General features: G+C 40.6%; 1 protein-coding gene across 1 annotated transcript; it reads left to right on the forward strand.

Annotated features, from left to right (window-relative positions):
* The first annotated feature begins 7,775 nt into the window (after positions 1-7,775).
* LOC307018153 (uncharacterized protein) lies at positions 7,776-11,643 on the forward strand. The gene is made up of 4 exons (XM_079648271.1): positions 7,776-8,681; positions 9,387-9,545; positions 9,659-9,754; positions 10,594-11,643. Exons 1-4 carry the CDS (start codon positions 8,163-8,165, stop codon positions 10,894-10,896), a joined length of 1,077 nt encoding a protein of 358 aa, XP_079504397.1. The 5' UTR covers positions 7,776-8,162; the 3' UTR covers positions 10,897-11,643.
* Positions 11,644-13,739: the final 2,096 nt, after the last annotated feature.

Below are 13,739 nucleotides of genomic sequence, written 5' to 3' on the forward strand. Positions count from 1 at the left end.
AGCAAAGAAGCGAAGGAGTCTAAAAATGACAACGTGAACGGAAAACAACTTTTAGTTGGCCGGATGCAAACAAAAAAAAAAAGCAAAAAAAAAAGAAGCTTGACAGCTCCTCACCGAGGGAGAGGCCTGCCGATGCGGAGCCTGACGAGGCTTCAACAACGGCCACAGCCGCCGGCGTAGTGACACCGTCTGTAGTAGTAGCAGAGTGATTTTATAGCAATTGATCGAATCCGCGCTGCTGCGAGTTGAGTAAAGTTAGAACGATATTGGCAGATTCGGACTTCACGGATCAATAACTGATGAACAAAACGTTATTCAGACACAAATTACGTCTCCTAAGTACCTTGGTAAGGTTGACAACGAACTACAATCACATGTTGATCAAAAAAAGCCAATATGCGCTGTCCTCCGAGCTGGACACATTCAATTGGTCTCTTTCCGCAGCCGGAGAAGAAACGAGTGCTCAGGGACCGTCTGCAAAGTACAACACCGAAAAAAGAGAATACAATAATATTCATGGTGAAGTGATCCAGGAGGTATAGATGGTTATTGAAGATGATGCCATGATTTTACATTATAAATATTCACCAAAATTATTCAAAAGCACATTCTTCCAAACTCTCTGCTGTAGTCTGACCAACAGGAGACTATTGATGTGTGTAGTGAGTTTGGTAGTAATATACTGTATAATAGTGATTGAATATTATTGTATTCTCCTTCGGAGTTGCACTTTGCAGACAGTCCCTGAGCACTCATTTCTTCTCCGGCTGCAGATAGAGACCAATGTAATGTGTCCAGTTTGGAGGACAGCACGTATTGGCTTTTTTTGATAAAAATGTAGTTCGTTGTCAACCTTACCACGGTACTTAGGAGACGTCATTTGTGTCTGAATAACGTTTTTTTCATGAGTTATTGATCCGTGAAATCTATATATATATTAGTATATGATTATGAATCTGTGAGTGAATATATGTTAGTAGCAGGATGTGCACTGAATAATAGGGCTCCCCCGAAAGCAAATGGGTAATTCGAACACTGGTCATAGGTCTCCCATAATCAGAATATTCCTCAGGCGGGTGCAGTGACACTTCTTCAAGGTTTTCTGCGCGATGTGTTGTGTATTTCTCCTGTTTTGATTCCTCTTGCCGCTTGTCCTTGGCAGAGGGAACAAATTGATGACGCTGTCAATAAAATGGACAGAATGGTCAGTACAGGCAGTTGAAAGCCAGGTGTTCAGTACAAACAGTCTGCTGAATCTCTCCACTCCTCTTCTGACTGGCAGTACAGGGCCACTGATGAACACCTCTGCATTTAGAGAGCTGACAGTTTCCAACAAATATTTAAAGTCTTTTTTCAGCATTTCTGACTGTTGTTTCACAACATTTGTTCCAATGTGCATTACCACATTCTTCACAGTCGGATGTTCAGCCCCAATATGCAGGATCTCAGCCAAGTCAGAGACCATATCCTTGGGAAAACAGAGTACTTTGTTGTTGTTCTTACTTCACAGACTTTTTACATCTCTTACAGCAGAGTCACCCACAATCAGAGTTTCAGGCCCAGTCGTTAGCTTTCCCTCTAGCCTTTTACTTTTGGAGTAGCTATTGGTCCTTACCCTGCTGTGTGAAGAGGACAGGTTATCCAGGTCATCAGAAAGAGATCTCCGGTTCTCAGTCAGCGGAGCGTATCTGTTCTGGATTGGCACACTCTGTGGTTTAGGAGGATTGTTTGTAATTCTCCCTTTAGCAGCTGTCCACGGCTGTTTCCTAGTATGAATAGGGGTTGAAGAGGCGCTCTTCCTGGGTGATAACAATGCAGGCCAGCCGGTCGCATCAAAGATTTCAGAGCGCTGGGCTCTGCCTGCTATTTGTCCTCCCAAATCCCATGGAAATGATTTACTCTTAGGCTTTGCACCCAGAGAGTTCCAGGGAGGACTACCACTTGTAGATGTATTACCCGGTACCCAGCCCTCCTGTTCCTTGGAATCCTTGTAGCTGCTAACTAGCTGTGAGTTAGCATACCCTTTTCCATTATTTTGCAACACTGGTAAAGTGGTGTCATTCCCACGACATAGTCCATTCACTTACACGTTAACTTCCAACCGTTGCATTTTCATTTCCAACACCGCCATCTTCTGTAGAAGTTTGCGGAAGTCATCTGTAGAGAACGGAGGCATTTTGCTACCAACTAGCTTAAGCTAAATAGCATGCAGTAGCCTACCAGGCTTTAGCTGTCGCTAGGCCACGCTACTGTAAGACTGAGGTCGTCTTAAAAATGTTGAAATATGGCTGAAACCCTTCGTCTATTTACGAAGATTAACTGTCCCAGTAATAAGTTAATGTCCAGGAGCCGCTGCTCGAAGTTTTCAGAGAATAAGAATAGGAAAATCAGCATAAAAAGTAAGCAGAGGCAAGAGCAAGCAGAAAAGCGTCTGCACTGTAAGAAAGCAAGGGGAAGAGTCGATGTAGATATGAAGCCGCTGCAGAATAATTCGATTCGAAAAAGCTCCATAAAAGCTCCTTATAAGGCATAATGCGTCCTCTGGGACTCTGGCATATTAGTTTAAACTGCCTTTATTTGTTAAAAAAGTTGTGTTTTATACAATGAATCAAGTCAAACTAAGGCTAGGTAGTATTATCCAGAGTATTTGGAAGTACAATTAATACTCTATACACACCAAGAAGTCCCACATTGAAGTGCAATGCAATTAAAGTATGAAATATTAAACTACTTGTTGTAGAAAAATGCTAATTAATTCTAAATTAATTTTAATTACCAATTGTTTCTCATGTCACTTGAATGCAGCACAAAATGCCTAATTTTGCAATGTTTACAAAAATATAAACAGTAATTTCTCCCACCCCGTAATCCAGATCCTGTCCATATTTGTAAACACTTCTCCTTCATCCCCTCCCGCACCTGTCACCTAAGTTTAATGACAATCAGACCTGTAGTTTTTCTATAATTATCCTTTCAAAACAAACAAAAATCATGGCGACGGTTGCAAACCATGCTAACAGTTTCCCTTTGTTTCCAGTCATTATGCTAAGCTAAGCTACTGGCTCCAGATGTACAGCACAGACACGAGAGTGCACTGTAAAAACGATAACTAGCAATTGTTGATCTCATTACAATTTTGAAATTAAACTGACTCAGAAATATGGCTTTGCAATAAGTAATCTATAAACTCTTGTCTGCCCAGCAAATTTTTCCCATTGTTGACTTAACTACTATTTTTAAGTCAGCTCAACAAGAAATTGTAAATCTATAAGCAGATTTTTGAGTTGAGTTGGGCCAACTCCGTCATTTGCTCTTTTGCGCATGCGCACACAAGCCTGGACCAGTTTGAACCGCGCTTTGCTGAAGGTGTGCCCGTCCGATATTTTGTGGAGCAGAAACCGCGTGGTGGGAGCTGGCCAAACTTTCGCTCCAGCAGGTAAGATAAGCGTGTTTTTACTTCCATCACGCTGAATTAGTGCATGGTTGACTTTGTTTTTACTGTAGGGTCATTGTCTGTTGTTGTTGGTAACTTTTTCGCATGCGCCTCGTCGTCATGCAGACGCTTTCACATGGGGTAGCTATGCAGCTATGCAGCTATGTAGCTATGCAGGCATGTGGGCTGTCATTTCAGTGGTGTAAGTAATTCGGGAACTATATTCATTATGAAAAGCCAACGTTGTGCATTTTTTATCCGGTGCAACACTGGGTAAGTTAAACAAGGCGGCAAACGATGGTGTTCGTTTATCGCGACCTCTCCGCGGCGCCGCCATTACTTGTTGTTTTATTTTCTGCTGTAGCGCTGTTATTTCGTCACTTTTTAAAGTTTTAATAATTTTTCATGCGAGAAAGTAAGGGTTTAGATCCCCATTGTGCGGTTAGTTTGTCTAAATGACGGCTGTTTAGAAGTTTGCTCCGAAGTTGAGAACCTCCACGTTGTGGCAAGGCCCCCCCGAGGTGGGGGACCTCGCAGAGGCAGCAAGCCGCCTGGAGAGCTCCGTTGGCCGGCCGAACTACGTAGTTCTGCCGGGGTGGTAACGGTCGTTAATTAACTCATCCGCAGGTTTTTAGAGGTTTGTCGCCGGGTTGCTCGATTCTTTTTTAGGAGATAGGCTGTTGGTCTCACTGGTGTAATCTAACAATTGGGCAGCTGCATTAGTTTGAATCAAGAGTAAGTTAAAGCTGTGTGAAGGAGGAGAGGAGCAGCGCTGTACAGAAATCACCACATTTACATCAATAATGTTTTACAATGTACCGATCAGAATGCATTATTTTAAATGTTGTTTTATTTTATGAAGTTATAACATGGTTATGGTTGGTGTTTTTAAAAACAAATGTTTGAATTCATGTTTGCATTTTTGTTGCTTGTCATAGGCCTAGTTATAATTTAAAATCAAATTTACATTTTAAAATTAATTTACAGATTATATTCATGAATGAAAGACAATTCCCAATAGACTTTTTTCTTGTCTCTATTTTTGGCTTGTTGATGTAGGCTATTGAGCTCCTGCAACAAGGGATTCCTTCTGTGTTATGTATGGTTGTTTTATTTATTTTTTTATATAACGGCTGTTGCAGTTGGCTTTCAGACCAGTACAGCTTGGTGTTATTACAATAATTATTATCAGACTAACTTTTAAGTTTTTCATATCAGTATTCTATCTTAAATTACGTGTAGAGGCTGTTGTGAAAATGCTATTCATGCTATTTGTGTCTCTTGTGTTTCAGTGGTGGATTCCATGCAGTGCCGGCTTTGTAAATTCTCCAGCTCCAGTCAAGTGACCCTCTTGAAACATCTTCGCCTCTGCCACGGTCAAGGTGCACACTGGCCTTGCACACACACCAACTGTGTTTGTGTATTTAAAACACTTGGATCATTGAGATCACACCTCTCGAGATCACACGCGTCAGTGAAAATCCAGGAGTGTGTAACATTTCACTGCGAGTTGTGTGATTTTAAAGAGATTTGCAGTGAAAAAACGTTTTGGAACCATCTCGGACATCATTTAAAGAACAGAGAAACTGTACAATGTCCCTTTCTAAGGTGTACCTTTAAAACAAACACTCGCCCAACCTTCAGTTCTCACAAAAGTCGAAATCATAAAAACTGGACACTTAAGGATTTCCGAACAATACAAAGAACTGTTACTGAAGATGAGATAATTGATGGTGAACAAGCTGATAGTGAAGCAGGGACATCAGCTCATGATGTTGTGGGACTAAATGAGGTTGTAGATACTGTGGAGGATGTAGATAGTGAGACACTTGAGCACAAATTAGCCTCTCTCTTTTTGTCTATGCAAACTGTGTTGCACGTTTCTCGAAGTGCAACACAAAAGATTGTAGAACATTTGCATAACCTGCTGTCTTTCTCTAACACTCAAACTTTCAACAGTGTCAAAGAGATCCTTTCTAAACATAAAATTGAAGTAAATGATTGTGTTTTGCAAGAAATTTCAAGTGCTATAGCTCAAACTAATCCACTCCTTTTAACAATATCAGAGAAAGGTTCCCTATCTACAGATCACAGAAGGAATATATACTTCAAAGGGCACTTTCCTGTTATCGAACCCACAGAATATCTGTACAACGCAGCCCATAAAAACTCTTTTGTATATATATCTGTCACTAAGGTACTTGAGACTTTACTTGGGTGTACAGATTTTTTTGACAAAATTGTATTTAATCAAGAAGCTTTATCTGGGCACTTTAAGTCTTTTCAAGACGGCAAGTATTACAAGGAGAATAAGCTACTGGGAGAACAAAACACTTGTATCAGTTTGGGATTATACATTGATGAATTTGAAGTGTGTAATCCATTGGGGACCTCTAGAAAAGTTCATAAGATTACGGCAGTATATTGGGTGGTTCTAAATTTACCAGCCAGGTTCAGATCGAGTCTCACTTCAATTCAGTTGGCTGTCTTGGGTAAAAGTGTAGACATAAAAAAATATGGTTATGAAAAGTTTCTTGAGCCATTGCTTAAAGATATAAAGTGCCTAGAACAAGAGGGAATTTTTGTTGAAGTTGTGGGCCAGTTTGTTAAAAGCACTGTGTATTGTGTATGTGCTGACAACCTCGGTGCGCATGGTCTTGCTGGCTTTTCTGAAAGTTTTAATGTTGAAAATTTCTGTCGGTTTTGTTTGATTAGTCGGGGCCAAATTGCAACCACTGAGGTTAATGATTTTCAATTGAGAAGTGTTGATCAGCATAACTTGTTTCTGGAAGAGCTTAAGCAGGGGGGCAACCTCAAAAGTGTTAAGGGGGTCAAAAGTGAATGTGTACTGGGCAAACATCTCTTGTTTTTTCACCCAATAACTGGATTTCCTCCAGATCTGTTGCATGATCTTTTGGAAGGGGTCATCCCTGTGGAATTATCCTTATGTTTGAAAAATCTGATTTCAAAACGCTTTATTACATTTGATGAGTTAAATGACTGCATAACATCATTTCCCTACAAGTATGAAGACAAAGTAAACAAGCCCCACAAAATTCCAAAAGCAAGCTTTGAAAAGGGGACAGTGGGGGGAAACGGGCATGAAAACTGGACACTGCTTCGTTTACTTCCTTTTGTGATTGGACGCAAGATACCAGAACAGGAGCCAGCTTGGGTGATTTTAATGGACCTCAAGGAAATTCTTGACATTGTTGTGTCAAGTAGGCTTTCTGAAGAAGCACTGTGTTATTTATCTTATAAACTACTCGATCATCGCAAGTTGCTCACCAGTACCTTTCCAGAGTTCAGACTGAGGCCGAAACATCATTTTATCGACCACTACCCGCAACTTATTCGCTGCTATGGGCCTTTGATTGAATTATGGACAATGCGATATGAGGCTAAGCATAGCTACTTTAAAAAGGTTGTCCATGACACTCGCAACTGGAAAAATGTGCTGCTCACTCTGTCCACGAAACATCAGCAAATGATAGCCTACCACCTGGACAGTGGGATCCTTTTCAAGCCAAAACTGTATGTTGAAAATGTGAAGGTGGTCAGGGTTTCAGAATTGGATCCATCTCTCAAGTATGAAATACAGAAGAAGTACCCACATCTAGACAGTGTGTCCCTGTCTAAAACGGTTCACCTGGATGGGACACAGTATGCGGCAGGCATGATTTTGTCTTCTGGGCAGTGCAGTGGCCTCCCTGAGTTCCATAAGATTGCAAACATTCTTGTCAATGCAGAGGAGGTGGCATTCATTTGTAAAAAACTTTCTTCTTGGTACATGGAACATTACAGGTCCTATGAACTTGTTGAAAACACCTGTGCAGACCTTCTTGTCCTGGATCCAGATGTGCTGACGGATTACCATCCTCTAGCAGCGTACACATTTGGTGGGAAGCTTATGGTGACTCCGAGGACATTCCTTCTCCATTAACCTCCTGAGACCGAGCGTTTTTTCTGGTGTGCATTTTTTTTATTTCTCCTTGCTATCTGGGATAAGTAGGACCTAATAAGTACAATACCTAAAGTTTGTCTTTGTACAGGAAGTAGTTTTTGCAAAAAATGATGTCCTCATATGAGGACACTGGGATTATCTCAACATAAAAAAAAACTGTATTTGCTGTTTGGGACCAGAAGGGCCCAATTTGTGTAAATTCAAATTTTCAGCTTTCTACAACATTGGTGTAATCTGTCTTCTAATTAGGTTTGACTAATCATTTTCTCCCACTTTTCTCTCTCCCCTCTTTTCAGACTATGTTACTTCGGGTCGTTCTTTCCTACAGAGATGCCCGGCGAATCCAGCTTCCAGAAGTCCCAACATCTGTGGAGGGCCTGATAATATGCTTAAAGAGAGACTCAATCTTCAAGAAGATTTCTCACTACAGTTTGAGGATCCGGAGTTTGGAAATGCACTCTGCAACTTAACAGAGATGTCAGAATTACCAGCTGTGCGTGCAGTCTTGCATGTCATGTGGAACTGTGATTTGTCTCCACTTAACCAATCCACTAGTTCAGTCTCCTCTCAGGACACAATCAGTGTTCACTCTGAGGATTTCAGGCCTAGTTGGACCGATTCTATCCAGACCACATTAAGGCAAGTCGCAGAGTGGCCATCTCCATTCCCAATCCCCAAGTTTGCATATATGATGTGGAGCTGAAATTGTCTAAGGCCAATGACACACATGAAAAGACAAAGAAGGGCGTTGAAGTGACAAGAGACATGAAGATGGAGATATTGGATAAAATTGCACAAGCAATTTTTGAAATCAAAAGCTACCCTGAGAAAGATGAGCTTGAGTCAGTTGCCGCTGCGCTCATTCAGAAGTATCCATGTCTGAAAGAGCCATTTGGCGTCACAGGCTACGAGGGATGGAGAACAAGTATCAAGTACAAACTTGGAAACTACAGGTCAAAGCTTCGCCAGGCAGGATGCAATGAGGTAAATGTAAACAAGAAAAGAAAAGGTGGAGGGGAAGATGACAGTCCATTTACCCTGAAAAAGCCCAAACGTGGAGAGGTCAATCATGTGCCAGATTACCCACAACACCATGATGATTCTACCCTTGAAGAGGAAAGAGTATCTCTGGTCGATGAAATGAAGAAGAAGAACAGGAACACAACATTGATAGAACAGAAGATGGAGCTGACGTTTTCCCTCAGGCGAAGGGAGGTGGTAGAGTGTCAGCCGATGGTATCTGAGATCCAGGAAAGGTGGCCTGCTCTGTTTTCTTGTGAAGAGGTAAGGATCTATTCTTTTTTATTTCTACTGTTCAGACAAGCGAGTAAAAGAAGATGTTATGTTGACATTTTCTACTGAGACTTCATTCTTCCTCAGAAGCGTCATCCAACGTGCTGCTGACGTGTCATTTACCAGCTGGTCTGCCGAGTTGGCCACGCACCTTCCATCCTGGGTGGTCTCTGGAGGAAGGAATCCCAGGTATGACATACCTGGGATTCCCTCCTTCAGAGACCAGAGGCCAGCTGATGAATGACACATCAGCAGAACGTTGGATGACACCTCTGATGAAGACGACGACGTCTCAGTTGAAACTGTCATGGTAACATCCTTTTTTACTTGCTTGTCTAAACAGTAGAAATAAATTGCAATAATAACAAGAAGACAAAAGTAAAATGTTTAATCAGGTAAGAATGTGTGTTTTTTTTTTATGTCTTCCAAGGAGTAATTCACTTTCTGCAATTTATGGATGTGGCATAGTCACCCTTTTTATTTAATTTTTAATCCTCAAAATCCATGGTTAAAAATGAGGTTCTTTATTTCCTGTGGTGCATTTTAGTATGTAATCCACTTTTTCACAGGTCACAGAAAAATGGTCAGATATTTAACATGGTGCAGACTCATAACAAGTTACCCAGGAACTTCCTGTAAGAAATTCTGACATTATGGTTTGAAAATTGATAATATTTTTTTGGTTTTCTTGTTAAGATATCTAAGGAATTTCATCGTATCACGAGCAAAGACCTCCTGGGGACTTTCAATGCATCCCTTGACAAGTTTGGGCCTGGCCTGCTGAAAATCTACAGGTCTAAGAAAGGAGCTTTTGGTCAGGAGATGGAGGACCTCCTTGATCAACTTGATGATCAGGTCAGTGAACTGCTCTTTTGCCTGGCAGTTTTAGAACAGCATGAATATACTTATTAGGAATGACAACATTACAGTACTATACTAATTGAACTACTTATGTTTTCCACTTTTAGACATCCGACATTGTGTCCCACCGGAAAACAGCAGCACTGAGAGGCCTGCCTATCTACCTCCGCGAAGATGCAACCACGTTTTTCCTGAAGTGCTTGGTAAGTAAAAGTAACTGCAGGAAAGACAAATAATTCAGGTCATGCAGCTAATTACTTATTCTCACAAGATGTTTTTAAGGAGTAGTTAATCCAAAATGTAAGTACACCTCCCCAGGGCAGTTTATCAGTCCAGATGATTTTGGGGTGAGGGTTGGACTTTTCCACTTCAGATCCCTTTTTTTCTGCTGAGGGGAACAGTTGGTCATTTTGGGTGGTGTTTCAGCACAAGGTTGGTGGGTTACATTGATTAAAGAAAGAGATTTATTTTTTCTGGTTAATACCTCCACAAGTTAAATGGCAAATTAGTATAGCGTGGTACTAAATAATTAATTTCATCAGTATAAATGTATTTATTCTGAATGTTTTTTTATTTTTTTTAATCTTTCTTAAACAAATCATTAATTTGAAAGCTGAGAGACAAAATTTGAAAGATGATCCTCTAAGAGTAAGGCTTTTTTTGGCTGTCATTTTTGTTTGTTTTAAAAGCAGAACCATTGTTACAATGGGCTCTTTGCACAGCTTCACTACTTCCTTTACACCAACTTGTTTACTTCATGTAAATCAACCTCCTTAAACTACTAAATCTATTCTTGGCTTTAGCAGTTTCCATTGGCTGTCAGATTTCAGTTTATAGCTGCCCATGTTCTTCTGCCTTTTTTTTAACATTTCAACTTCTTTTAGCCGTTATGAAGCCAATCATCTCTGCTTACAAGTTATACTTTTCAGCTTTAGCATTAACCTTTTCAGAATTCACACATATTTTTTTTTTCATAAAATGACTCTTTCTACTGTCTTACTTTTTCTAAGCTCTTAATAATGTACCTGTTCTCCTTCCTCAGGACACCGACATTTTGGCACCAGTGCAAGGTGCATCTGTTGCCATCCTCTCTGTGCTACATGATGAAGCCGACAACACTGTGCGAGACCAGGCGGTTGTGTTGGAAGGGGACATTGTGCTTCATAATATTCCAAACCTCTCTACTGCCATGGCATACCTCTTCGGCCTCCTGTATGCCCTCAACATTGATTTTCCAAAACAGATGAGGTACTCCTTTGAGGCAATTCAGACCATCTTTTTTTCGCTCGGTGGCTCTCGATGCTCACAGCGCACAAGGTCACTGAAAGCGAAGCTTGTACTGTGACTGTTATTGAAGTTTAAGTGCATTGTTGTTACACTCATGTAAAACAAAACAAAGTTCATATGCTTCACCTCTGGATTATATAATAATTCAGCAGTTGCCAAAGGGTGTCTAGTGTTTCAACTGTTAAATTCATTATTGTTAAGTAAAGCTTGAATGTGTATATGCAAAAAACAAGAAAAATGGCTGTTCACATGTAAAGTCAACAAATGGCACAAAGTAATTCAGTGTTAATGTGTAAATTCAGAAGCCGCCAACCATGAGGGGGGGTGGAGGGTAATCATTATATACAGTACGTGTTCAGTAAGACTAGCATTGATTTAAAATACTCAGCATTGAGGAAGATTCACCCCAAATGTTACTAGACTATAGAACAGTATGCACGTTTCATAATCTGCAACAAACAAGTTAATCTCTTTGACCTCTGGAATATATAATCATTTGGCAGTTGCCAAGGGGTGCATATAGTGTTTCAACTGTTAAATACATTACAGTTTAAGTAATCTTTAAGCTTGGATGTGTATATGCAAAAAAAAAGTAAAGTAACCAAATGGCTAGAATGGCTGTTCACATGTAAACATTTACATTTCAGTTCAGTGTCAATTTCAAATTCTCAGCATGGAGGAAGATTCACTCCAAATGTTAATATTAGACTAATAGAACAGTATGTATGTTGTTTTTTTACACATGCATTAATGATGGTTTTACTGTTGTTCACTGGTAAACTGAATAAAAAAAATCTTGACAACATTCAGCTGTAGTGTGTATTATTAATTATCCATATATTGAGCAGTTTTGAATGTAAAATTATAGCCAAAATAAATTGTATTATTTATTCAACAAGAATATTTGTGTTAGGTGAATCAAGGAATAAATGCCATTGGAGGAATAATTGTGTATTTATACAACAAGAATATTTATATTTAAAGAAAGTAGAAATACATGACATTGATGGGAAAAATTGTTTATTAATTCAACACAAAAATCTGTGTTTGGTGAAGGTAGAAATACATCGCATTCAAGCAAGAAATTCTTAATTAGTCTCACAGTATTATCCTCATAAAGTGAACAAAAAGATCCAAGTTGGCAGAACTCTTGGCAAAACTTAAAAACCTTAGTTAAGTCAACAACAGCTGGCAAAAGTTGAGAAAACTCAAAAATCTCTTGCATCATGTTGCCTTGATATTTTAAGTTTTCTCAACTTTTTCTTTTTTACAGTGTGGTTTAAATCTGAATGTCGTTAAGCGAGTGAAGGACGCTGTTACTACAGGCCTTATTGTATCTCTAGACTCCGAGCTGGGACTGTTAATGTACACTTTGAATGTTGCCGTCCTCCTTTTACTGTTTGTACAAAGACTTAAAGACACGTCCGCATGCTCCACAGGAATCCATTAATGTCGTCCTTCTGGGTTCCTGAATGTGTGCCTTTGGGTAAATCCTCCTGGCAACAATCTGTGCACCGCTGACCCGTGGTAAGCTAACACTGTAAATACGCAGGTGTGGTTTTTCCACTGATGCATGCCCTTTAGTTTATTTCACGCTACTCAATATGTATATGTTCCTACGTATGACTGTATATACCTACATGTTTGGTGATAGACTTGAAATAAACGATCAGACTTGTATTTCTTGTCATTTCTTTGTCGTAAAGAAATACAATTTATTCATGTTTTTGTCCTTATTTTCTTGTTTTCTGTCTGTAATTTAATTTATTTAAAGCCAAATGTAATGACCTCCAAGAGACACCAAGAGAGCTGGAGCTTTGATGGAGTCAGGACTCAGAGAGACACGAGGAGAGCTGGAGCTCTGATGGAGTCAGGACTCAGAGAGACACGAGGAGAGCTGGAGCTCTGATGGAGTCAGGACTCAGAGAGACACGAGGAGAGCTGGAGCTCTGATGGAGTCAGGACTCAGAGAGACACGAGGAGAGCTGGAGCTTTGATGGAGACAGGACTCAGAGAGACACGAGGAGAGCTGGAGCTCTGATGGAGTCAGGACTCAGAGAGACACGAGGAGAGCTGGAGCTCTGATGGAGTCAGGACTCGGAGAGACACGAGGAGAGCTGGAGCTTTGATGGAGACAGGACTCAGAGAGACACGAGGATATGCTAGTATGTGTCGAAAATATTCATACATTCGTGTCATACTATGCCTTGTTGCAAATTGAATTAAACATAGATATGTGGGGGAACAATGTTCAGATGATCTAACAGAGATTACAAAACACTCGGCAGCTGTTGCCACGTCATAATTAACGGACGTCGCTTTAATATGACCGCTCAGAAGAGAGGAGTTCTCATTTCTCTAACCGCCTGCTGCTTCCCCTCCTCTCTCCTCGGCTCCTCCGCTTGCATCTCCTGTGGGCGGGACTAAGACACAAGGATAGGAGTCGAGGAGGGGAGTCGAGGAGGAACATTAAAGAAATTAGAGGGCCTTAGTCTTTGTTATTTGCCGTTAGAATGAAGAGAACAGAATGTAATGAATGAGAATATAAGGAGTAAAGGCTTGTGGAGTTATACAATAAACACACAATTTCTAAATCCTCTTATTTGACGCGATATTGGTCAGAGAAGAAGGAAGCCGGGAGGAAGACACGCACCTCGTCGAAGCAGCCAATGAGAAGAGGAAAATCTGATATACTTGAGTCTACGGGAGACTGCTCGCTCTCTCTCACCCGCACAGCTGTGTTGACACACACGGCATCTATTGCACGTCTGTCCGTCCTGGGAGAGGGATCCCTCCTCTGTTGCTCTCCCTGGGGTTTCTCCAATTTTTCCCTTTAAACTGTGGGTTTTCTCCGGAAGTTTTTCCTTGAACGATGTGAGGGTCTAAGGACAGAGGGTGTCG

The sequence above is a fragment of the Notothenia rossii genome, assembly GCF_949606895.1.
Source record: "Notothenia rossii genome assembly, chromosome: 9".
NCBI classification, from domain to species: domain Eukaryota; kingdom Metazoa; phylum Chordata; class Actinopteri; order Perciformes; family Nototheniidae; genus Notothenia; species Notothenia rossii.